We start from the raw sequence: 25,554 nt of genomic DNA, 5'->3' as shown, positions 1-25,554 counted from the left end.
CAGCCACTGAAGTGAGGCAGATGGAGCAAGTTAATAGGCCACAAACTCCAAAAGGGGCAGCTAAAATAGTTATGGGAAGAGAGGATATCCTCAAAGTATAGTACTCTTGATCTTAGAAAGAGAAAAATAAATGGGAGTGGTTCCAAGTTGATGTATACACATGTATACACATTAGGGAAAAATGTATTTAATAAATAAAAGACACCAATTTGTCAAATGCTAAAATGTTAAATGTTTTAAAGACACTCCCCAACAAACATACATAACTTAGAAAAGTAGTTTTAGATTGGATTATAGTGTCTAGGAAATATATTTATCATGCTTTCACCATAATTCACGAATGCCTATGATGTATAAGACAGTATATGAAAAATCTTTAAGCTAAGAGTTTACAGTCTACTTTATGAATTTTAAAAGGTAAGCTTCAGATAAGCAGATAGTTAACAGATCATTAAACTTTTCCAACATTATTTATTACTACCACACACCCATGGCAATTTGCGGAATGTAAAGATGAACCCAACCCAATCCCAGCCCTGAAGGACAGGGTTTCTGGACTGGGTTGTTATGATCAAGCTAGTCAGGCTCTCCCACACGCCATCTGTGGTCCTTAATACCAGAAAAGGGATCATGCTGGTAAGAGCACTCACCAGGCTGATCCCCTCAGCCTTCTTTGGGTTGTTTTAGACTTGCTGTGATGGTTTGAATGATGGGCTGTTGACTGCATTGAGCACCTTATAGCTTGAAAGGTTAATTTAGGCCCTGTTTCTGCAATTCTGTTGAAAAATTGAAAAATTTCCAGAAATGGAATGATTATGATACACGCAAATCTACTGAGGAGGCTCAATAGTTTAGTAAATTCCAGTAAGTTATTTTTTAAATTGATGTTAGAGGAAGAGAAACATCAACTTTCTGCTCTACCCATTCATTATTCATTAGTCGTGTCTTCTTACAAAGCTTTTTTTAATTTATTGATTTTAGAGACAGAGAGGAAGGGGGATGTAAGAGAGAGAGAAACATTGATTGTTGTTCCACTTATTTATGCATTCACTAGTTGCTCCTTGTATGTGCCCTGACTAGGGATCAAACCTGCAACCTTGGTGTATTGGGATGATGCTCCAACCAACTTAGCTACCCATCCAGGGCTAGTAAGTTATTTTTTAATACTCTGGTTTCCTTAGCTGAAAATTTTATCTCAGCCTTCAGTCACATAGAAATATTGACTGAGATAAAAAAAATGACTGAAGAATACATGCCAAAATACTATATTTCAGTGTCAGGATCTATAACTAATTTTTCTCCTTTTTCCTCTCTTTTTCTTTATTATCCACACATTCTATGACAAATATAATTAAAGCACTCTTTCATCAATTCTTTAGCTACTTTATTACTATTTTTAAAATTGTATTTATTGATTTTGAGAGAGAGGAATGGAGACAAGGAGAGAAACATCAATTTATTGTTCCATTATTTATGTATTCACTGGTTCATTCTTTTTTAAAATATATTTTATTGATTATGCTATTACAGTTGTCCCATTTTCCCCCCCTTTATTCCCCTCCATCCTGCACACCCCCATCCACCCACATTCCCTCCCTTTAGTTCATGTCCATGGGTCATACATGTAAGTTCTTTGGCTTCTCCATTTCCTATACTATTCTTAACCTCAACCCTGTCTATTTTCTACCTACAATTTATGCTACTTATTCTGTGTACCTTTCCCCCCTCTCTCCTCCTCCCACTTCCCTCTTGATAGCCCTCCATGCAATCTCCATTTCTGTGGTTCTGTTCCTGTTCTAGTTGTTTGCTTAGTTTGCTTTTGTATTAGGTGTGGTTGTTAATAACTGTGAGTTTGCTGTCATTTTACTGTTCATATTTTTTATCTTCTTTTTCTTAGATAAATCCCTTTAACATTTATATAATAAGGGCTGGGTGATGATGAACTCCTTGAGCTTGACCTTATCTGAGAAGCACTTTATCTGCCCTTCCATTCTAAATGAAAGCTTTACTGGGTAATCTTGGATGTAGGTCCTTGCCTTTCATAACTTCAAATACTTCTTTCCAGCCTCATCTTGCTTGTATGGTCTCTTTTGAGAAATCAGCTGACAGTCTTATGGGCACTCCTTTGTAGGTAACTGTCCCCTTTTCTCTTGCTGCTTCTAAGATTCTCTTCTTATCTTAAATCTTGGGTAAAGTAATTCTGATGTACCTTGGTGTGTTCCTCCTTAGGTCCAACTTCCTTGAGACGCTCTGAGCTTCCTGGATTGCCTAGAAGTCTATTTGCTTTGCCAAACTGGGGAAGTTCTCCTTCATTATTTGTTCAAATAAGTTTTGAATTTCTTGGTCTTCCTCTTCTCCTTCTGGTTCCCCTAAATTCAGATGTTGGAATGTTTAAAGATGTCCTGGAGGTTCCTAAGCCTCCTCTCATTTTTTTTTGAATTCTTGTTTCTTCATTTTTTTCTGGTTGAATGTCTACTTCTTCCTTCTGCTCCAAACCATTGATTTGAGTCCCAGTTTCCTTCCCACCACTATTGGTTCCCTGTACATTTTCCTTTATTCCACTTCGCATAGCCTTCATTTTTTCAATCAAATTTTGAGCAAAATCAAGCAATTCTGTGAGCATCCTGATTAACAGTGTTTTGAACTGTGCATCTGATAGGTTGGCTACTCCTTCATCGCTTAGTTGTATTTTTTCTGGAGCTTTGATCTGTTCTTTCATTTGGGCCTTTTTTTTTTCTCTCAGCATGCCTATTATGTAGTAAGGGGTTCAGCCTTAGGTGTTCACGAGGGTGGGGCAACCCAATGGCTGGGTTGTGACGCTATATGTGGGGGAAGGATCCGAGAGGGAACAATGCCATTGCGCCATTCTCTCCTGGTTTTCAGTCACTTCCCCCGCTACTCACAATCAAATTGGGCCCTCTTGGTGCAGATTCCCTGGTGGGTGGGCTTGTGTACATTCCAGGACCCCATGGGTCTCTCCAATGAAATCTCCTGTGAGGCTGGGAGTTTCTCCCGCTGCTGCCTCAACCCCTACAGGTGTTTTCAATCAGTGGTTTGAGGCTTCATTTCCCTGGGTTGGGACCCTGGGTTGCATGGCCTGTTTCGCTCCCCAGCCATTCCTCCTGTCTTATCTGCATGGGAATGTGGGACTGCCAGGACTGCTGGGACCACCAGCCACTGCCTCAGCGGGTCCTGCAGCCTCTGCCTTGCTGAGAGCCCTCTCTGCCCCTCCTACCGGTCTGGATAAATATGTCTTTAACTCCTTGGTTGTCCGACTTCCATACAGTTAGATTTTCTGTCAAGTCTGGTTGTTTTTTGTTTTTAATTGTTGTCCTTCTTTTGGTTGTGTGAGGAAGCACAGTGTGTCTACCTATGCCTCCATCTTGGCTGGAAGTCACTGGTTGATCCTTGAATGTACCCTGACCAGGGATTGAATGTGCAACCTTGGTGCATTAGGACACCAACTGAGCTACCCAACAAGGGCTCTTTAGCTACTTTATATACAAGAATAATTACTTTTTGGGAATCACAGAGAGATTTGCAGTTTACCATTGAAATAAATTGTAGAATTTGGAGCTTAGCTAAAACTTTATAGATGATGTAAAATAACTCCCTGGATTTAATCTACTCATCAACTTAACAAATATTTACTGAGTATCTACATAGTAACAGGCACTGTCTAGGCTCTGAGGACATAGCTGCCCATGTGTGCTTATTGTCTCATAGAAAACCAAAGTTTTAAGGCAAGCCACTCTGTGGTTTGCCCAAGGACACACAGTAGTTAGTGGCAGAGATGCATAAAAATCTGGTGTCCTACATTTAATTTGGGCTCTCTTCCATATTTATTTGCCACTGGCCCTCTTAGCTATATATTTTCTTTCTGTATTGAAGATAGAATAAGAGAAAACCAGCTTCGATTAGTTGAGTACCTTGGGTTAGGGATATTGGAGAAAACTGTTAGTGATTAGACTGAATGTGATCTATACTTTCTCATTCCTGGGAAAGTATAAAATAGTCCAGTGGTTCCTGAATGTACTCTGATCAGGTAGCCAAATTTAAAGTTTTAATGTCCATGTTAAAATTCAAAAAAAGAGGAAGAAAAAAATGTACATGTTGATGTAAAGTCACCCACTTTCCTTATGTGGGAGGGGCTACCATTCAGAGAGTATGTTCTTACTATTTTGAGGGTTGAAATGTCCTTTCTTCTGGAAATAATGCAGATAGTGAATGGCAGTTAGTTCTTTTTAAAAATGTCCTTATCATCAAGACTTAAAGTTGACAACTCTGTCAGTTCTCCCAAATTTGAAAATCCAAGTGACTAGAATAATTGAATTAAATATTGAGGTAGTCCAAGTTTTCTTTTTGGATAGTCTGGTGCTAAAAACTGGTTCTTAATACTCTCTTATGATGATTAGTGAAAGGCACCTTTCACTAAAGGCACCACACCTTTGACCCTCAAAAACAAAAAGATCTCTGAGAACTCAGATCGCTAAGCAACATTTAGCTAATTTTACTATCTTTTACTACTTTCCTTTCTTTTTCAGAGTTTCTTACTTGATGCTGAGGTACCCTCCTTATATATATAAATCAATGGCTTCTCCATTCTGCACCAGGCGCTTAAAAAATACTGATGAATGGGCCCCACTCCCAGATATTCTTATTTAAATAGCTTCAGGTGGGACTTAAGTGCTAGGTTGGTTCAAAAGTTCCTTTGGTGATTCTTATGTGTGGCCAGATATGGATGGTGTTTCTTTATCAAATAGCTTCTATGTGCCAGGCACTAGGGCAGTTACTCAGATGAACAAGCTGGTCTACACAGTAGAAATGCTAATTAGGAAAACAGGCAAAATGTGACAGCACAGTGAGGTAAGTGCTTTTGTTTGTTCTGTAATTCAACAAATATGAACAGAGCACTTAACAAGTGCCACAGCTAGAGTAAAGATATGCTCAAATTCTGTGGGCTCCCTGCAAAGACCAGGAAAATGTCACAGAGGATGCAGAAGCCAAGCAAGGATTTGGAGGAATCCTTCTTGAAGTTCTCCATCAGATAAGGTAGAAAGGGTGGGCATGGCTGCTGAGGGAAGTGTGTGCTGGGCATGGAGGAATGAGGTGGGTTGGCAGAAGCCAGAGAGGATATGTTGGCTGGATGCAGATGTGCACGGCCTTACAGGTAGACTAAGGAGTGTGCATTTAAAAGATATGAAAGGTCAGACTACCTGTATTTAATACAGACTGTCATACACAAAGTTATCGCTTGGACTTGCTACCCTATCTAAAACGAGTAGCTTTACTGATCACCTTCCACTCCCTCTGCCACTGAGTGATGTAACCAGACACTGTGATGTCGTGGGGATACCGTTTCCAGTCAATGAGGAGAGAGGATTCCATGTGGCAGTTGGAAAGGAGGTGGGGGTGTAGACCAATGTTTTTTTTTTAACTAATTGAATGTAATAGAATTCATCATGGACTGAGGCCTGAACAAATCAGTTAAGGGTCCCTGTCTCCCTACCCAATTTCCTTCAGAAGGACTTGTTAGTGCATCTGTGGATGTGATATCTTTTATTTGGCTGTTTTTCTGACTTGCTTTGAAGCAAGTGAAGACCCCAAAAATGATACCCTCCAGATTCCCTTCAGCTCCTCTGCATTTTTTTAAAATCTTCACCTGAGGACATGTTTACTGATTTGAGAGAGAAACATTGATGTGATAGAGAAACATTGATTGGTTGCCTCCCACATGTGCCCCAACCTGGAATGGAACCCACAACCTAGGCATGTGTCCTGACTGGGAAGCAAACCTGCAACTTTTTGGTGCATGGGGCAACACTCCATCCAACTGAGTCAGCCGGCCAGGACTCCTCTGCAGTTTTTTTGTCCTTACTCAGGACTAAGGACAAATAGGTCCATGGAACAGTCCCAGTACTAGGGGCTATAACCTTCTTGCTAAAACACTCACAGAAGAAACATTCCTTTGCAGTTGGGGAAGAAGAGGATTCAGCCAATGCTAGTTCTTCTCAAATTCAGTGACAATAAGTTTCAACTAAAGTCATGGTCTAAAAATGTAGATTTGGGAGCCCTACTCCAGACCTACTGAATCAGAATCTCTGGGGTTAGGCCAAAGAAGCTGTTTTAAGCACTCATTCCCAGGTCTTTCTGACGCCAGCGATCTGTGAACCAAGCAGTATAACTGTGATTTTCAGTAGCTATGGCCAGTCGTGGAAGTTGGTAGATGTTTTGGGGGAAGGAGGACTGGTCAGATGAGGCCCCTGAAATCATAATTGCACAGTCAGCTTGCAAATTTTGCACAATGCTCGGTTTTTAATTCAAGTTATTTCTAGGTTAACTTCTTAATTGAGCTGTTTGGCTCAGCAGAGGACTTGAGATACCACAGATAAGAGAGGTTTAGGAGGGAGCATTAAGTATCTCTGGCTGTGTCTCTGCTATCCTTTCCAGTTCCCCTTATCTGAAGAGACAGGGTTTCTCAAAGGACAAGTAACCTTAGAGGGAAGTATCAATGGGAAAGCAACACATTCCTTTTCCTTGCCATGCCCCTGTTAGAGAACTTTGTTTATTAAGAAAAGAATCTCAGAAGATATGTCAAGATATTAGATAAAAAACACTTCCCTCTTCTGTTTCCTAGGTCCCAAGGTTACAGGAGCACAAGTTCAGGCAAACAAATCCCATTTCTCTCTAAGGTGTCTCTTCACTTCTTGATACACTGGAAATCCATGTGGCTAACTCATTAGTGATAATGAGTGTTAGATGTTCATAAATCTCCCACAATTCATTGGCTGAAGACATCTTAAATGTGGACTTTTTGGTTTTTATTGTCTTTAGTTGCTTCTTTAGCATACTTTAGTTTGAGTGTACAGATTTGGGGTTTTGAAACTTGTTTTTAATTAAGACATGGTTTACTTTTATTGCTTGAGATAAAAATGCAATCTGGGGGACTCAAACCTAAGTCACAAAATAAAGTGCATCGGGGCAAATCATAGGGAGAAAAAAAAAAGAACATAAAGGCTAAAGTGTCTGCCAGGATTCTTAAGTTTACTTGGTAACTTCTTGGAAAATAAAAATTCCAGCACCTGCATTATAAAAAAAAAGCACACCTTATAAATGTCCTTCTCTTTGAAATATCTAAATGAACTAGATGGAATTATGAACTAATGGCTTGTAAAAATTCACCTTAAGCCAGCTACTGAAGATAATAAATAAAATAAGTAGAGACTCTGAGGAAACTCAACCTACTGTTTGTTTGTTTGTTTTATCAGTAATGTAACTCAAAAGTAGCCAAGCCCATGGCTGGTGGGGGATCTTTCCCCAGTGTTTTCCTTCCCTGGACTGAGCCTGTGAATGCCAAGATTTAATCTAAAGAGGTTTGTGTTTTAAAAACTAACAACCAAGTAATAAAACACCTATAAAAGGGGTTTATAATGGAACCGGTGACAGTTTTCAGTGTAAAATTACGACTCTTCTGCTCTCCCTCTCCCTTTTTCTATCCTTTCATCCAACTCTGTGCCCTTTGTTTTAGCTCCTTTCTCACCTTGCTGCCAAGAAGCATATAAGCAGGGGCAGCTCACACCCCCAAAGGAGCAGACCATCTTTAAAAAGTAGTGTGTACTGTGCTCTGCGTTTGAGGACAAGGCTCTGCTGCTTGTTTTGTCTGAGATAAATTGCTCTAACAAAGTACTTACCTAGTTTGTACAGTGGTTTCTAAAGGGGAGTTGAAGGTGCTGTGGCTGCAGTGCTAGTGGCACCAGGATGGCCAGAATGTCAACCGGGCAGGAAGCCTGGGGCCTCCTCTCCCTGGCACCTTGCATCACCCTGCCAAGGCCCAAGATTTCCCTGACTCCAGGGACAGACTTCAGTCAACAGGTGGTTTTCCACCCAGGCCACCATGCCTGAAACTTGGTTCATTTACAAAGCCATAGTTTTTCTCTCTCAAAGAAATGGCGCCAGGGAAGGGAAACTTCGTACTCAAACTCTGTAGGAGCCATTCCTCGAGTCTACTTTTCTTATTTTCTTAAGTCTCCCCTGCCATCAGCCCACCCATCTCCGGGGAAAAACTCTTCAGAGTCTGGAGGGCGTTGGGAGGCATGTGGGCAGCGTCACAGTGGCCTTGTCTGGGCGGCCAGAGGAGCCCCCAGCCTCCCCCATGTGGGCCTCAGGAACTCGGGGGGCCCAGGGGAAGCTTGGAAAACCGACCTTCGCCATCAGCCTTCCTTCGAGTGCTGGCTACAGGAGAGGGGGAAGGGCCCCCCAGCGATCTTCCCCCGGCTCCCCCTGCACCTCTACCATCCTGCTGCATCGCCCTAGGAAGCACTTAGAACGCAGCTCAGAGCTCTCCGGCTCCTCGCAGGCCAGGAGAGAGCATCTTGAGGGGCAGCTTCCCCCTCCAGCCCACGTCTGACATCCCCACTCCCACCCAAGGATGCCGCTGCCGTGCCCTGTCCGCAGTCGCTGAATGTCACTGCTCCCTCTTCCTCCAGATCAGGGTAGAGACAGCTTCCGAGGCATCCCCTACCCCAAAACTGCCGCGATCGCCCGAGGGTGCAAGGCCCAGTCGGAAGAAGTTTGGGGCCCACAACAGCGGGAGGGGGGGCGCGTTGGCGAGGACCGCACCTCACAGTCCCAGCCCTGGCGAGCACACTCCCCGCCCCAAACGGCCCAGGCGTCCCCATCCTCTCGCGGACACCGGCATCCCCGCCCTCGGGGCAGTGAGCGGAGCCCCCCAGGGCGGAGGCAGGTACCCCTGGGGCGGGGACTGGGGCGGGCGGGGTCCAGGCTGCGCCCCCGGCCGGGCCGGGCGGGCTAGCTGGCGGCGCGGGGGGAGCGGGGCTGGGCGGCGCTGCCTCGGGCTCTGTGCGCTGCAGCCCCGAGACGAGGAGGAGGAGGCGGAGGAGGAGAAGGAGGCGGCGGCGGTGGGTCCCGGGCGGGGGGAGCGCGGCGCTGCGGACCCGGGCGGCTGGCAAAGGACGAGGCGGAGGCTGAGGAAGGCAGCGGGGAGACCCAGGCTGCAGCAACAAAGGGCAGCAAACGATTGGCCGGGCTGCAGGCGAGGTTAGCCGGGGACCGGGGTGGCTGGAGGCAGCGGCGAACGGTGCACGTGCTTGCAGACACGGGCGAGTGTGGAGCCGGGGGGTGCACGCCCGGCGGGTAGGCGCTTGCTCCCCCTCGGCATGGGATGGTAAGGAGGCTGCAGCGATATCGCCCTGCCTGCATTCGGCCTGGGGCTTGCAGGTTAGGGAATGTGTGGGGGGTAAGGATGCGAGCCAGGGGGCGGGCGACTAGTCGCCCGGGACGGGACGGGGTAGGGTGGAGGAGGGGGCGGGATGGAACGCTCCGGGCGGCGCGCCCGTCCGCGCGCTCCACCGCAGGAGCTGACGATTGAGAACCTCGAATTTTAACTTCGCGTGCCCGCCCGCGCGCGCCCGCCCGCGCCCACCCCTAAATCCTGCGGCCGCCGCCAGCGATCAGCTCTCACACAAACTTTAGCTGCGGGCTAGGGGGTTTGGGGTTGAGTGGGGGAGGGGAGAGGGAAAAAGCCGCCTGATTGGCGTTGTCTTGCAGCCAATAAAGCCAAGTGCCTTTCCTGCGAGTAGACCCAATCCATTTCTAGAGGTAGAGGGGGCGGGTAGGTGGAAGTAGAGGTGGCGTGGTGTCTTGGAGAGAGAAAAAAGGCTGGACCAATAAGTGCCCAGAAGAGGCGGGCCCAGAGGTCTGTCGATCGGTACTGGCTGTGAGCCCTCCCCCGGGGTGGTGCCGGAGGGGGGGGGGGGAAATGCTGGGTCGAGGGGTGTGTCTATGCGGAGGCGAGATGACTGGCAGGAACCTGCCCCAATGGGCTGCAGAATGGTTAGTGCATGGGTGACGGACACACCCGTAGGCCAACGAGTGGCCCTAAGTGTCGACGGGCTCGTCCAATGGAACAGCGCAGGGGCGGGGCCACGGCCCGGGTTTAATGAGACTCCATTGGGCTGTAATCAGTGTCATGTCGGATTCATGTCAACGACAACAACAGGGGGACACAAAATGGCGGCGGCTTAGCTCCTACCCCTGGCGGCGGCGGCAGCGGTGGCGGAGGCGACGGTACCTCCTCCTGGCGGCAGCCGCAGCTTCTTTCTCAGGCAGCGGCAGCGCCCCCGGCAGGCGCGGTGGTAGTGGCGTGTGGCCAGGTCTGTCACCCACTCCTCGCGTTCCCAGGGGGTGGAGACTGAGCGGGAGGGGGCCGGAAGGAGGGGAAGAAGGGTACTTATGCCCCTCCCACAGGCCTGTGCGCGAGGGTCACCACGGGGCCGCTTGGGGTCAGGCTGCCCCTGAGCGTGACGGTAGGGGGCGGGGGAAAGGGGAGGGGGGAACAGTCCCCGCCCCTCAGCGGGGCCTCCAGGGCAAGGGGCGGGGCTCTAAGGTAGAGGGGGCGGGGCAATATAGGAGTGGGGGTGGGGCTCCGGTGGTCGGTAGGCGGGGGCTTGGAGGGGTTTTCTGAGTGGGAGTGACTTGGTAGGAACCGCGCGGGGGCGCGGCTATTGCCTGGGAAGGACTGGTGAGGGAGTGGTTGGGAGGGGAAAGTGGAGGTGTGCAAGCAGGTGCAGAAGGGAGAGTATGAAGAAGTGCAGTATTGGAGATGTGGAAGGGAGACCGAGGGCTATTATGTGAGGGCAGGTGAAATGGTACAGAAGGGTGAGATTGCAGTTATCTGAGGCCAGAGTAAAAGTGGGTTTGGGTGTGGTGGATATGGAGTGGAGTTGAGAGAGCAACGCAGAGTAAACACTGGATTGGGCGAAGTATTGTGGGAATGTGAAGAGCTGGTACAGTTGCTGTGGTGGGCAGGTGTTGGAATGAATTGGCATGTTGGAATAGAAAGGTTTGCTAGCTTTGGAGTATATGAAGCATTAAAAAAACATGGCAGGGTGGTATGGATATGCTTGGGAGAATCTCAGAAAGATGGTAAGGCAGCAGAGCTGACATAAATGTGAAGGGAGGCTACTTAAAACTTGTAAAATATACTTATGGCAGAAAATCTCATGGGGATGGGGGATTCAGGAGAGTGAGAAGAGGCAGAAGTGTGAAGAAAGAGGAGTGGGGTTGGGCAGTAGGTTTGGGTGAATGTAATTTAGGGGACTGCATCAGGAGTGAGGATGGGGCAAAGAAAGGTGTTAGTTTGGGAGACAGGGTTGTTTGATAGGCTGGATTTCTTTGGTGAAACCTGAGCTGGAGTCTTGAAGGTGGGGCAGAAGAAGAGGAGCAGGGTGTCTGTCTCAGGAAGACTTTGGTATAGCAGAGTGCAAGGACTGCTGGGAGACTGCGGGTAAAGGCAGAGGAGGGGCTACAAATCCCCGGTGAAGGAGTTTAAACCCTGCAGATGGGAGGGGGTTTTGGGATATGCTAAAGAAACCAATGAACCAGGTATGTTTGGGGTGGAGGTACCAGGAAATTCAAGGTAAAGAGTATATGAATACTCTTTCATTATGGATAGGAGGTGGAAGTAGCATATGGGAATTAGTAACGGTGGGATAGAGTTAGTTCTGTGGCACTCAAAAAAAGGTGTGTGTGTCATTAGTTTGTTTTTGGTATGACTATGAGTAAAGTGCACTCTTTCTTGTCTTACTTGTGTACCCTAGATTTTCTGGGGTAGCCCTGAAATAAAACACCCCATTCTTTTGCTACTGATAAATTCTTTGCACATGTATCAAAATGAATTGGGACAGTCTTTTTATGTTTTTAAGAAGGAAAGATTAACATTGCATGTTTTAGTAAAGGATATGATTCTTACCTGTGAACTTCTGCTTACAGTTGAAAGTTGGGGGTGGTGAAGGGATGGTTGAAAAGAAAAGAAAAGATAGAGACAGAGGAAGGTTTTAACATTAAAAGAGGAACTAAAGGGAATGACTGGCTGGTCAGTAGAAGTTTGCCTCCCAGCCATACCCAGGCCTCAGAGTAGAGTGGATATTGTGTCATTGCCGTTATACCAAATGTTTCTCTCAAGCTATTTGTGAAGATAAGGTGGAAACTGTCAGATGTGAGGCAGAATGTGAAGGAAAACAAATAGAGTATTGGAAGATGGCTGAGAAAGTTTGATAAATAATTTTAATGTACTTCAGAAACTTTCATGGACTTTCTTATACTGGTTGGAAGAAGATTTTACTAACCTGATTTTGTTAAATGCCAGGATTCCTAACAGATGGCTTTTCAGTCTTTTAGATAGTTCTTTGCAAAATACCTTCAGTTTTCCTGTATACAGATGCCTGTATTAGTATAAAGAGAGAGAAAAAGAAATTGTTTTATGAAAGTAGGGATGTGTGAGCTGTAGGGGTAATTAATTTGCTTGTAGAATAGTAAATGATACATGATGGGAGAAGTGTGATGGAGGGAAATTTCTTATAATGCTTTAATTTGCATTTCCAAAGCACCTTTAAGCATCTTTTTATAGGACTCTCACTGTCCTGTACAACTTTTGTATTATCCATTCCACTGTTACTAGATGTTTGAGTTTTTCCTGGTTTGGGGAAATTGTGAACAAAGCTGCTATGAGTGTTCCCATACCAGTCATCTGGTGCACATGTGTATGTGTTTTTCTAAGTTGTACACCTAGGAGTTGGAATTGCTGGTTCATAGGTAGGGTGGCCATTTATCATGGCTTAAGCCTGTTGTCCTAGTGTAACCATTAATATAACACCCTTAATTTTCAAAAATATCTGGATTTGGATGATGTGTTGTATGGTCTCCCTAGTCACAAGGTTATGCATGTTTTCAGTTTTACTACATACCAGTGAAACTTTTCTAAAGTGTTGTATCAGGTTATATTCCCTCCACTCATATATGATAGTTCATATTGCTTCTTGTCTACTCCAACTCTGTCTTTGAGCTCTGTCTTGTTAGCTTTTCAAATTAGCTGATCTGGTAAACTTTGCATCTGCCTGATTAATTATCAAGTGGAATAGCTTTTCATGTATTTGTTGGCTATTTGAGTTTCTTCATTTGTGAAGTTCCTGTTCAAGTCCATTATTATTTTTTTAATCAGGCCATGTGTCTTTTATTGCTATTTAGAAATCCATTATTTACTCTGGAAGCAAATCCTTTGTCATGTGTGTATGTTGCAAAATGCCTTCTTCCATTCTGTGGTTTGCCTTTTCACTCTCTTTACAGTGTCTTTAAATGAACCGAAGTTCTTAATTTTAATGGAGTCAAATTTATTGGTCTTTTCTTTATGGTTAGTGCTTTTTGTGTCTTGTTTTAAGACTTTTCCTACCCTCAGGTCAAGTAGATATTCTATGTAGTATTATCTTTTAAAAACTTTATTGACCTTAAAAGATGTGTGATTATGAGTAAAATATACTCTTCTTGACCCCATCCTCACCTTTATAAATCTATTTTTATTTTTCCTCACTTTCTTCTGTTTTCTGTCTTGATTTTTTACTTCTCCACAGCTATAACTAAGAACTACGTGCTGACTTCTCCTGTCTCTTAGGAGAAAATGGTCACATAGACAAGTTCAGCCAGATTAGATTTTACAGGTCTCCAGCTGACTGTATTGCCCTTTTTCCTTTTATGAGCTAGCATTTTATTGTGTTCCTGCTATGTGTCTGTCACCATCCTTGTTTCTTTCATATTTGTTATCTCAAGTATTCCTCTTATACAGTTCTGCAAAAACAGATGGGAAAACTGAGACTTAGATTGCTTAAGTAACAGGTCCAATACCCGCAGCTTAGGTAGATAACAAAGTGAGGACTTAATCCCTGGACACTCTGAATACTTCCCATCATAGCACACATCATTGTGGAATAAGATTTCAGAAGCTTATTTGATAACACCCCAAAACGATGGGGCCCTGGCTGGGTAGCTCAGTTGGTTAGCCCATCGCCCCGATGTGTCAAGGTTTGATCCCCAGTTGGCACATATAAGAAGCAAGCAGTGAGTGCATAAATAGGTAGAACAACAGATTGTTGCTTCTCTATCTCTTTTCCTCCCTCTCTCTAAAAAACAAAAACAAAACCAAAGCGATGAAAATAGTTTTACTTTTAGTGTAACGTGTCCTAATTAAAGCACATAGAGATAATTATGTATTATAAAACCGGATACAATTATTGACCTCTCTGTGTATAAAAAAATAAATTTAAAATGGGTAGTTAGTGTAGACAGTGGACCTCAAGGGATCCTCTTGGATGGGCAAGAGAGGTTCTGAAAACCCTTGAAATTGTCTGCAAATGTCTGTATGTACATGTGTTCATTTAAAAAACTAGATCTGTAATTTTCTTGAGAGTCTCAAAGGGGAACCCTATTTTGTTTCCAGGCTGTACTGGTTATCCTGTTTGAAGACATCTGTGATAAAGTTAAATGATCTGTGTTTTCAAGATCATCTTTCACAAATTTAGATGTTAGATTTTTTTCTTAATATATTCTCAGTCCTTGTCACTAAAACCCAGCTGAAGCTAATTTGTGATGAGGACAAAATCTAGGATTGAATGGGAATTTTGTAAACGCCAAAGGAAAAAAAGACACTGTAAATTTAGTTGATCATTTCTTAAGCGAAAGCGCTTAGTTATAATATCATCATTACTAATTAGTGTATCCTGGCTCCAAAGGCCTGATGACTTTAAATGACTTTTCATCTTGCTTCTAAAATCTTCTGTTTTACCAGGGATCAAATTTCCTGTGAGGTTCCTAACAATGTGATTAAACTTTAGAGACAAACTATTGAGCACTTAAATGCAGGGGTGACTATGCAGACCTAATTCATGGGCTTCACTAGGAGATTTGGGACATGTCTGTACTAATTGATGATGATGATGTTGAAACTAATCTTTGCTAGGGATTATAGAAGCCATAATAGTTTATTGATGGTTCAGTTATTGTTTGTTGAAGCAGATTTACACAATTATCGTTTAACGACATAACAAGGATATTGTCAACTAGGAGAGCATGACATGAAAAATTAAACTTCCAATTAATATAATATGTATTAGTTGAAATGATAATTTTCATGGTGATTTAGCCTTTTGGAAATCCTTGGGAAACATTATTAGCTTATGAATTAAAAAACTCTTTATGTTAATGAGTAGTGAGAAAGAACTTAGCATTATTCTGAAAAGATGGGGAATTAAGGATTCAATTTAGCTAACATTTGTTGAGTGCTTATCCTGGGCTTGCTGCTGAGTTAGACTTACAAGTTGAACCAGATTGATGTTTGAAGAAATGAAATACTTGTTGCTTTTGTTTGTTCCTTCAGTTATCCTTTCCTCCAACCTGTACTGGGTGGGCACCAGACCCAGAGCGATTCAAACGTTCAACAGTGTGTGCACCTGCATGCATGTGCACTCATGTACTCCATTAGGTCCTACTGTGTCACTGCTCCAGCAGTGGCTTTTTATCACCTCATCCATTGTGTTCACATGCCTCAGCCTAGCTTTTGTCATGGCCAACTTTGTTTCTTACTCACCTGTAACGCATACCCTTGGTAGGCATGCACATGGACTTAGTGTCCCTCTGTCTGACAGCTCATTCTCAGCTTCTGTGCTTTCTAGATTCCCTTCATTCATTCACTGATTCGTTCATTTAACAAATAGGAAATGAACCCCTCTTACATTCAAGTTGTGGTCCTGGGAAATCTTGGGACATACAAAGATGAATCAAACAATCCTTTTTAAAAGAATTTTATATAGTCTAGTAAGGAAGATGAGGTCAGTACACAAATAAGCATAACACAAAGCAGAAAATAAATGCCAAAATATTAAGAAAGCTAAAAGCTTCCTATTAGACAAAGAACACTAGGGCTTCTAAGAAGATGTCTGCATTGGGCCATAAAGGATTTGAATGTGGGTGAAGAGACCAGGCTGCGATCCAAGTTCTGCCTTGTCTTTCAAGGTCCAGTTTAAGTCCCATCCGTCCAAGGGGTGTTCTCCTCATTCACACTGAGCAAGGTAGAGTCACAGTTTTTTCCAGACTTTTTTCCTTCTGTAATCAGAGGAAACTTTTTCTTCAGAATAATTTTATGGAAAAGCCCACCATAGACAGAACAGGTAAGGTGGAGGTGCTTGCTTTGGTGCAGGGGTGGTGGCCCCAGTGTTTATCCCACATGGGGCACTTTCTCACAAGAGATCCTGGGATCCCAGTTTGAAAACCAGTGGAGAGAGGGGGAAAGTGTAGGTTTTAACATCTGAATCATACTCCTTCAGGACTCAGTGGTCTGGTGTCCATTTGTCTTTTGCAAAACAATGCTATGCAGGTACTGTTACAATACAACTGAAGTGTTTTATTGTCGTTCCCCCTGTTTAAAACAATTGATGCAAAACTATCTCTGTCTAGCACAATTCCATAGCAAGGCAGAGATGCTTGGTCTCAAACATTTGTAAAAAAATAAATGCTACCCCACAGGGTTATTTTAAGGTTTATTGATAATATATGGAAAGTAACTGGTCCACAATACTTGTCAGAAAATGGTTTGTATTATTAAAATTTAGTGCTTCTTAAGAAAAGTGACTTATTGAGGCAAAATTCATATAGCATAAAACTAGCCTCTTTAAAGTGAACAATTCAGTGACATTTAGTATATTCAAAGTGTTTTGCAACCACCATCTCTATCTAGTTCCAAAACATTTTTATCAATCCCAAATAAACCCCTCTGCCTCCTCCACAGGCCCCACTAATCTATGTTCTATTTATGGGGTTATCTCTTCTGGATGTGTCATATAAATAGAATTATATGGTTCATAACCTTTTGTGTCTGACTTCTTTCACAACATGTTTTTGAGGTTCATCCACATTATAGCATGTATTAGTGAATACTTTATTCCTTTTTATGACTGACTAATATTCCAGTGCATGGATCTATCTATCTATGTATCACATTTTGTTGACCTGTGCTTCTGTTGGTTGACATTTGGGCTGTTTTGGCTTTTTAGTTGTTGTGAATAGTGCTGTCATGAACGTGTGTACTTTTACTATTTGAGTACCTGTTTTTATTTCTTTGGGTTATATACCCAGATGTGGAATTGTGGAGTCATGTTAATTTTATGTTTAATTTTGGGGGAAGCCACCAGACAGTGCTTAGTTGTGCCTCATCCCCATAGCAGCTACCGTGGGACTGCCCTCCAGACCAGCATCTCCAGAGGTATTTGTTGGTCGTTTTGATTAGTATTTATGCCCTTACCTCCCAGTTCACGTGTTCTGGGCCTCGAGCAGTAATTTTAGGGAAAACAGATGCATCTAGGACCCGAAAGTTAACAGCTATCACCTATGGATGTTTGATGTTGTCCGACAGCAGATATTTGTTGAGCGAGGATGCTGTTTTGAGCAACTGCCAATAGTCTGTACTAGATGGTTATAGAAGCAGTTAATGTCTTTCTCCTTAAGCAGTGTATGTTCTGTTTCAGAAGATACTGTTAAGATTTGTGAATCCTCACTCAGTTACATAATAGGCTATGAAAAAATCCAGGAGCATATAAAAGTGAGAGCTAAAAATAACTTCTAGCAAGTACAACTTGGGATGAAAAAAGTAGACTCTTATTAATCTTTATTTTTTCTACCACTGTTTTTGGCTCATCCATAATCTCATGACTTGAGTGTTATGACATTGGCTTTGAACAACACATAGCTTTAGTAAAAGCTTGGAGGAAGCTTCACATAATATTTATGATCCAGGGTATTTTGACTCTTCTTATGCTGACATGAATATCTCTGAATAGTGTTGATATTTATATAATACTAATGAAGCCAAAAGCTTAGTGTTGGACTAAGCATTTCTCTAGATCTGTTTAGAATGGTTTCTAATGAGTGGTGTAAATAGTGTTTTATTATAAGGCTGTATGATACAACCATATAATTTACTGATATTATTTGGTAGTTAAAAATAAAATGATTCACAACCTCAGAAGATAGAATAATTTAATTTGATGTAGTCCCCAGAATTAATTTGGAATGATTCACTCCCTTTTTGATAGCCTTTTGGTAAACTTTCAAGTTTTTATAGAAAAATGAAAGGAGAATAATGATTTTTGGGGTTGTACTGATAGAATATCCTGTCTACATATGAAACAAACCCTAGTGCTCTAAAAAGAGAAGCCGTGTAGATGATTCCAAATCAGGAAGAAAAAAAGCATTTCTGTTTGTCTTGTAATGAATTATGCATTTTCTTTCCTGTAGATTTGTCTTTCTAGTTAGATACTGCTTAGACCAAAATTAAATTGGTGTTCAATCTCTTCTCTTAGGGTACACCAATTGACAGTGGAGCCAGTGGAGTCAGAAACAAACCAGCCTAAGATTAAAAAACTTGCGGTGAATGATATACATGTGTTTAGTTGAGAATTGGCTACAGAAAAGAGACTTCTGATTTTGCTCCTCTCCTAACTATCTGTGTGTGTCTTTAACACTGATTCTGCTTGTAGCAGAGAGCTGCTGAGTTACATCTGCTTCTGCCTAATTAGCTCTGTTAGTTGGTGTCAGATGAGAGCTAATTTTGAGATTAAATTGAGGAGTGGGGTGTGTGCCTGCGGCTGGGGAGGGGAAAGGAGGATCTGAGGTTGCTTGGTTTTGTATAAGATCAACATGCAGTTATTCACAGTGTTGTTTTAAACTTATTCACAGTGTTTGCCTTTGAAGTAAAAATGATCATTGTTCTCCGATGGAAACTTGTGTGTCCTTCTCTTAGGCTCAGCTATAGGCCTGTTCTTGATATCAGTCAGTACCTATAAGCCAGGTGACCTTTGGGACAAGTAGTGAAAATTGCCTGGGAAAGTTAATACTGACTTTTAAACAATGTTTGATCCTCACTTCCACCCCTCCCCACTCCAGATAAAATGTTATACTTGCCTGGCTATTTGAGTAACAGCAGGATATTTTTTTGCTTGGTGAGATTCTTTCTTAGACTCTATCATAAACTGATTTCTAACATTTGGAGAGCAGGTCTGGCCTTAAGAACAGAATTTATGTTTTTAGTCACTTGCTTTGGGGCTTCATTTCCTTTCCCGAATTCCCTGTTCTTAATTACGCTTTAGTAATTGGAAGAGTTAATGCATCACCAAAGGCAGTGTATTGGGTTGGCCAAAAAGTCTGTTTAGTTTTTTCCATAAAATAAAAGACTTATCTTTCTTTTTTTTTTTTTTAACCAGTAACTTCATTGATTTGGATATTTTGAGTGCATTGGCTATCTCCTGCTATTGCCTTCTAATGGGTAGAAGCCAGGGGTGCTGCTAAACATCTTCCAGTGCGTAAGATAGCCCCACAGCAAAGGATTATTTGACTGAAATGTCAGTAGTACCAAGAAACTTTGCAAACCACTTTAGGCACATTTGATCAGTCACAGCACCTTCTCCATACACAGCACAAGTCTTTTATTTTGCATTTCAATTGCACTTTTACCTTACTTGAAGTAATAAAGCATAATACACTGAAAATGTGTGTCTTCTTCCATCTTATGTATTACAATGGCTGCACAAAAATTCACCAATTTCGATGTTTTTTTAAAAAATGCATGCTCATATGACAGCTGTCACAATACAGTCTAACAAAATAGTTTTTCATGAAGTTAAAGACAACTAAGCACTACTAGAGCCATTGTTTGGAAAAAACTAAATTGACTTCTTGGTCAACCCAATACTAATAAACTCATTGTAGCTGAGCATATGGAATAGTTGTGGAGAGCCATAGTTGGTTGCTGAATTTAAGGGATGTCCTTGTGCCCAAATTAACATTTACTTTTTTTTCTTTTGGCAGATTTTCCTGAAGATCTGGACAATCTTCTTTTTCTGTCATGGACTATTAAAACATTAGGAGTTCCAATTCTGGTATTTTCCCTTATTTTCTTATATTTTTCTATAAAATGTCAGTCTTACTGAAATGTGTTGGTAATGGATATGAATGATACTTTTGATTGTGGGTAAGGACTCTGGTAACAGAGCTTGTCATGAAGGTATATTCTGGGTATTTATTAGTTATGGTCTATGTTTTGTTTTAATCTGTGTTCATTTGCTTTTGTAACCAAGATGCCTGAAAGCAACTTTGCAGTATTGAATACTTTTCTGTGACCTCTTTTCCTGCTCCTCCATTTGTATTTTTGTGCAAATTATTTTAGTTGATTCATCCTGAAGTAATGATGAAAGATAAAATAATTACTGGGACACAGTAAAATGTCTTCTGATGAAATTTTGCCCCAAACCATTTTACTTCGGAAAGATCAGCTTCCTGTTCTAAGCTTTCTAATACAGAATGATTCTGGTGTTTTTCCGTGAAAGTGGTTGCACTGTGATTTCATTCCTAGACACACCATGTTCCAAGTCTGTGATTTATACAATGGCACAGAGGGACGTGCTTATTATATTTGCAGATAGACACTGATGACAGAATCAAACAAAACAGTCTTTAATAGGTTGGAAGATAGATTCAAACTGACAAAATGAACTGTAATAAAATTTAAATCTCAGCATTTAAATTTGCAAAAGGAAGGGAATGGAAAGACTCAGCTTGACAGCATTTTTGAAAGAAGATTTGGGATTTTTAGTTGGTCTGCATGCTTAGCATAGCCAGTTGTATGGCATGCCTGTTAAGAAAGTTCCTGTAACCTTGGATTGTATTTATAGTTGGATAATGCCTGAACTGCCAGATTTTGAGATGGGCATGAGCCACTAGTGAGCAATAAAGAAAGAGGTGTTTGGAAGCCATGTGATATGTTGAAGTGGTAAGGAACTGAGATGTGAATGGTCTAAAGTGAGGCTGGAGGTAGAATTGGTTTTGGTTGTAGTGATTTTCAAAAGATACTTGTTTTCAAATATGTGAAGGCCTGTCATATTAAAGAATATTAAGAATTCTTGAGATCGTTCCATAGGAACTAGGACTACTGGGTAGAAATTACAGGAAGGCAGATTTTTGGCTCCTTTGAACAAGAAATATATTACAACTAGAGCTGTCCAGTAGTGGAGTGAGCTGCCTGAAAAAGTGAAAAATTCTCCGTCACTTTTGAGACTTCATGGCCCATCTGTTGGAGATATTAAACAAGGGATCTTCTTACTGGATAAGTAAAGGTTGGGCTGACTGACCTCTAAGAGTCCCTTCAGCCACAAGTTTCTGAATCTGAGGGGGGGAAATGAAGTGGACATACAGTCTACTGCAAGGAGGACAGTCCTTTTTAAATGGCGGCTTTCAAGCTGACTGAATAAATATATGGGTCAGTGGCTCAGCTGTTATTCAGCAATAGAATCTTTGCGAACAGATGTTGTATTTTTCAGGATATCTGGCTAAAGTTTTGAGGAAAGCAGTAATTTTCTTTTTAAGGTACATTAAATCAATAAATAACCAGAGATGACTTTAATTTTATATATTATGAGACATTTTTCAGTGTGTAGATATCACATTTGATGGAAGTGATGACTATATATCAAATATTAGATACTATGCTCACTTATTTTTCTCAATAGTTCTGTGAGAGATATGTTATTATTACCCTACAGATGAAGTGGCTGAAACGTAAGTCACTTACCCAGGGTTTCTTTCTTAGACATTGGTAGAGCTGGCATTCATTCGGTTAGTCTGATGGCAGAGGAAGAACTCGCTAGAGCAGGCAACTGTGGCTCAGTAAAGATAGTGCTAGACTTAGAATAATGGCGTTTGAGCCTTAAGTCAACTATTGACTGTTACCTTGAGTGAATTCCAGCTTCCCCTTAGCCTCAGTCTCCCCATAGTGTTGTCCTGGAGACAAATGATAAATTATATGGGAGCACAGTGTTAAACTTTAAAGTATAAAAAGAGTTAAGATGTGGCTGTTATCAGTGCAGAAGCAAGTTTAGAGCCCAAATTTGACCTAACTCCTAGGCCAGGTGCTCTTTGCAGGTAAACTTAAGACGAGATTAGAAGTCCAGGATGGTTCTTTGTGTACACCAAGCGGCTCTCACAGAGCAGCACCACTGTCTGCCTGGAATCAGATTTGTGTGAACCTTGCATGTACTGAGTTTCATGAGTTAACTGGGTAGTAAGATAGCTAAAATGCTACATTATTTAAAAGGTAAAGGGTTATGTTACTATATTCATTTCAGTTTTCCAACCTGTGGGTTAGAAAGTGTCACAGACTCTTTAAAGGGATGGGAGGATATGATTCTATAGAAGTGGCTAGATGGGCAATTTTCTTACGTGTGAGGCTTGAGAAATATCTAGTTGAAATAGAAGCATCAGGATTATTGTTCTTTTTTATATTTAAGATTTCTTCAAGTTAAGTTTAAGTTACTTCCATCAGACTTTTTGTATCATAGACTTATTCTTGGTGTTGATTTTATGTTTATGGTAGATGTATTTTGAACCACTTTCATGTAATTTTATTACTTTCAGTAAGGTTATCCATTAAACATGTAACTTAGTTGTGATCTTTCAAGTGCCCCATAAGTGACCTCATGTAAATAACAAGTGAAAAGTCTTAAAAAAAGTTATTTCTCAGACTGAGACCCAATTTCTGTTTGGAAAATATTGTCAGTGAGAGTTGGTTACATAACACTTGCCTGTCATTACTTCTGGGGTCATTTTGCATTGGAAAAAGTAATACTGTAGAGTCTTTTAATTTATTTTTAGAAGTCCCTTTATTAAGAGCCTTCTCCCCTTTTTATTCTTCAAGGTCTTGATTTCCTACTTAAAGATGTTCTTCACCCAAATGCAGTCTTTCCTGTTGGTCAAATAAGACAACTATCAACATTGCCTGTTATATCTCTTTTTAATCTCTTAAGGATGGATGTTTGTTTGTAAGATGTTGCTTATTGTGTTCTGGAATACTCTGCCCATTCGTTAAATTGTAAATGACTTTTAAATGTGCAAGTTCTGTTAAATACAAGGAGAACCTCTATGGGTAACTTTTGTATTGAAGAAGTCACTTGTCAACCATGGTAAAACTTGCAAACCCACTTTATACAGAGTGGATTCTTGAAGCTATACAGAAAATTAAAAAGCAAAAGCAAAGGCCCTCTGAGGAGAGAATCTGCCATGCAGTCAGTACTTCCCATGGGTTGGATAAGAAGACAGTCTCTGAACAGCTGGAGCTCAGTGTTCAGGATGGCTCAGTTCTCAAAGTCACCAACAAAGGCCTTGCTTCCTATAAGGACCCAGACAACCCTGGGCGCTTTTCATCAATTAAACCAGGCACTTTTCCTAAGTCAACCAAGGGGTCCAGAGGAACATGTAATGATCTCCGCAATGTGGATTGGAATAAACTTTTAAGGAGAGCAATTGAAGGACTTGAGGAGCCAAATGGCTCCTCCCTGAAGAACATAGAGAAGTATCTCAGAAGTCAAAATGATCTCACAAGCACCACCAACAACCCAGCCTTTCAGCAGCGGCTGCGACTGGGGGCCAAACGTGCAGTGAACAATGGGAGGTTACTGAAAGACGGACCGCAGTACAGGGTCAATTATGGGAGCTCAGATGGCAAAGGGGCTCCCAAATATCCCAGTGCTTTCCCATCCTCGCTTCCACCTGTCAGCCTTCTTCCCCATGAGAAAGACCAGGTAAGTGAAGAGAGAATGTTAATGCATTCTACATATTGCCCATTTGACTTGTGTAGTTTCAGTTAAATTTTATGTGGACAAAAGTTCTGAGTAAAGTTTGATCAAATCAAATGTTTTTGCCTTAGAGCAGGCTTTTATATTTTAGAATGTATATATTGTCTTACAATATAAAGTATTTTATATTATTTTACAATGTATTGAGGGCTTCCTCATTGTTTGATGAAGAACTTAATGTGGTGATTGTGTGATCTGTTTTTTAAACTTGAATTGCTGACATGCTAGCTGGAGAGAGCGTGGAGTGACCCGGAAAGATAGCTTTGATCCTCCACCCTCGAGGCAGGGTCACATGTGTTTTTAAAAATGTAAGGAAGACCACTGTATGTTTTTCTTTTTAATTATTTATTATTTATCTTCATTTTCAGCTTTATTGAGGTATAATGTATATTTTCCTCTTTATTATTATTTTCAGTGAAGAATTTATAGAATAATTATTTTAATACTGATAGTCTGTGCATTCCTGTAATTGTTTTAATATGTGACATAAGTCCTGCCTGTTTCAATTTGAAGTCATTTATTATTGCCTGCTTCTCAGAGGGTGTTTATTTTGAAATTGAATGTTTATTTTGTTGCATAATGTTTCTTTTCTTATACTCTTTGACTTCTCTGGGCCTTATGTAATTTCTGGAGTATTTATACATATATGGCAGATTTCTCCATAAGTTACTCTTTCAAAGCTACTGAAATTATGGTCCAAACTACAACCAAAGTAGAGCAACAGCAAATTGTTTATAATAATCCAGATCCTTAGTTTTGGGGCTTGTTGTCTGTCCTTTGGGCAAGTGGATACATTTATATGAGTTAACTTTACATCTTATAAACATGTATCGTTAATCATTGTTGATAGAAAGGGTGGTTGTAACATTAACTACATTTTTCAAAGTGATGGAAACAAATGTACTGAAAGTTGTACTGATGGTGTACTTGTCTCTTTGGATACTGCCAGCCTTTAAGGTAGACCCTGCTTCCCTCAGTGGTTTATGCTGATAGGAACCTAGCTCGAGAAATTGGGTGGGACCAGGTGGTTTGCCTTCCCATGGACTAATCTGAACCCTAGCATTTATATCTTAACTTCATTTTTATTTTATCAGTTTTCCTCAACATTTATTTTATCCTTTGGTGATATTTGTCTTTGTCTTAGTGTAAGCAACTCCTAAGTCTTTGTGAGAGAATGTGGCATAAACAAAAAAGTTAACCTATGAAAATTTCTTTTTAATAACATTTGTTTAAAAAAATACAGCAAGTAACTTAAATCCTAATTCCTGTGCCTGACACAGCCACAGTAAGCACTTCTGTTGCTCATTAAATATTTTTATAAAAACTTACAACATTAGGAAATTCCTCAAGGGAGTGTAGAGCCATTTCTTGATGGATTTGGATATCTTTGTTTTTAAAATATATACATTACCCTAAGGTATATTAAGGTTTCATAGTGATCAGGTATGTGGACTATTCAGGCAGCATTAGGCAGTTTGATAGTATGTTTCAATAATTTTGTCATCCAGGGGATATTTTTACTCGTGATAGAGGCGTCAATACAGATTTTCCATAGTTCCTTTTCTGTCCTTCTCTTTCACCTTGCCCACCAGTTCTTGCCAACCTTATCATATTTTTTTCTTATAGCATCTGTACCAAAGTATTTTTAGTCTAAAGGAAAATTCATCTCTGAAAGTGTCTTGGATTGAGAACAGTGTAATTTATTGCTTAGCATGCAATTGTTACTGCTCTTTTTGTGATGTGATCTTTAAATTGTCCAGTTAGCACCATCATATAACAAGGAAAGCTGAGAAAATGTGTCCTAGAACTTTTGCTTGATCAAATTTGGAGATCAGTTGTATTGAATAGTTATAATCTACTTCTTAAGAATAAAAATACATGAAAATGAGGTTAAGTCATTGTGGCCACAATGTATTATGCTGTTTGTATTGTATAATACTACTTTTCCTTAACAAAATATAATAAAAATTACATCATAATATATTGCCCTTTGAGATTGCAAGTGGTAAATAGTTGAAAACCATGCAAACTT

The 25,554-nt window shown here is 41.2% G+C and overlaps 1 protein-coding gene and 1 non-coding gene across 2 annotated transcripts in view; both read left to right on the top strand.

Annotated features, from left to right (window-relative positions):
• Nucleotides 1-10,558: 10,558 nt before the first annotated feature.
• Nucleotides 10,559-25,554, top strand: part of KAT6B (lysine acetyltransferase 6B) — a 176,618-nt gene continuing 161,622 nt past the window's right edge. Inside the window, 3 exon segments of the mRNA XM_036027509.1 lie at nt 10,559-11,403; nt 19,705-19,775; nt 22,586-23,468. Coding sequence (XP_035883402.1) covers nt 22,848-23,468 — 621 coding nt within the window. The 5' untranslated portion in view covers nt 10,559-11,403; nt 19,705-19,775; nt 22,586-22,847.
• Nucleotides 16,214-16,340, top strand: LOC114498283. The gene has a single exon (XR_003684720.1). It is a non-coding gene; the product is annotated as a small nucleolar RNA SNORA63 (small nucleolar RNA).

This window comes from Phyllostomus discolor, chromosome 5 (assembly GCF_004126475.2).
Source record: "Phyllostomus discolor isolate MPI-MPIP mPhyDis1 chromosome 5, mPhyDis1.pri.v3, whole genome shotgun sequence".
NCBI lineage: Eukaryota > Metazoa > Chordata > Mammalia > Chiroptera > Phyllostomidae > Phyllostomus > Phyllostomus discolor.
Note: the sequence above shows the minus strand (reverse complement) of the source record. Positions and strands in the feature narration are given on the sequence as shown.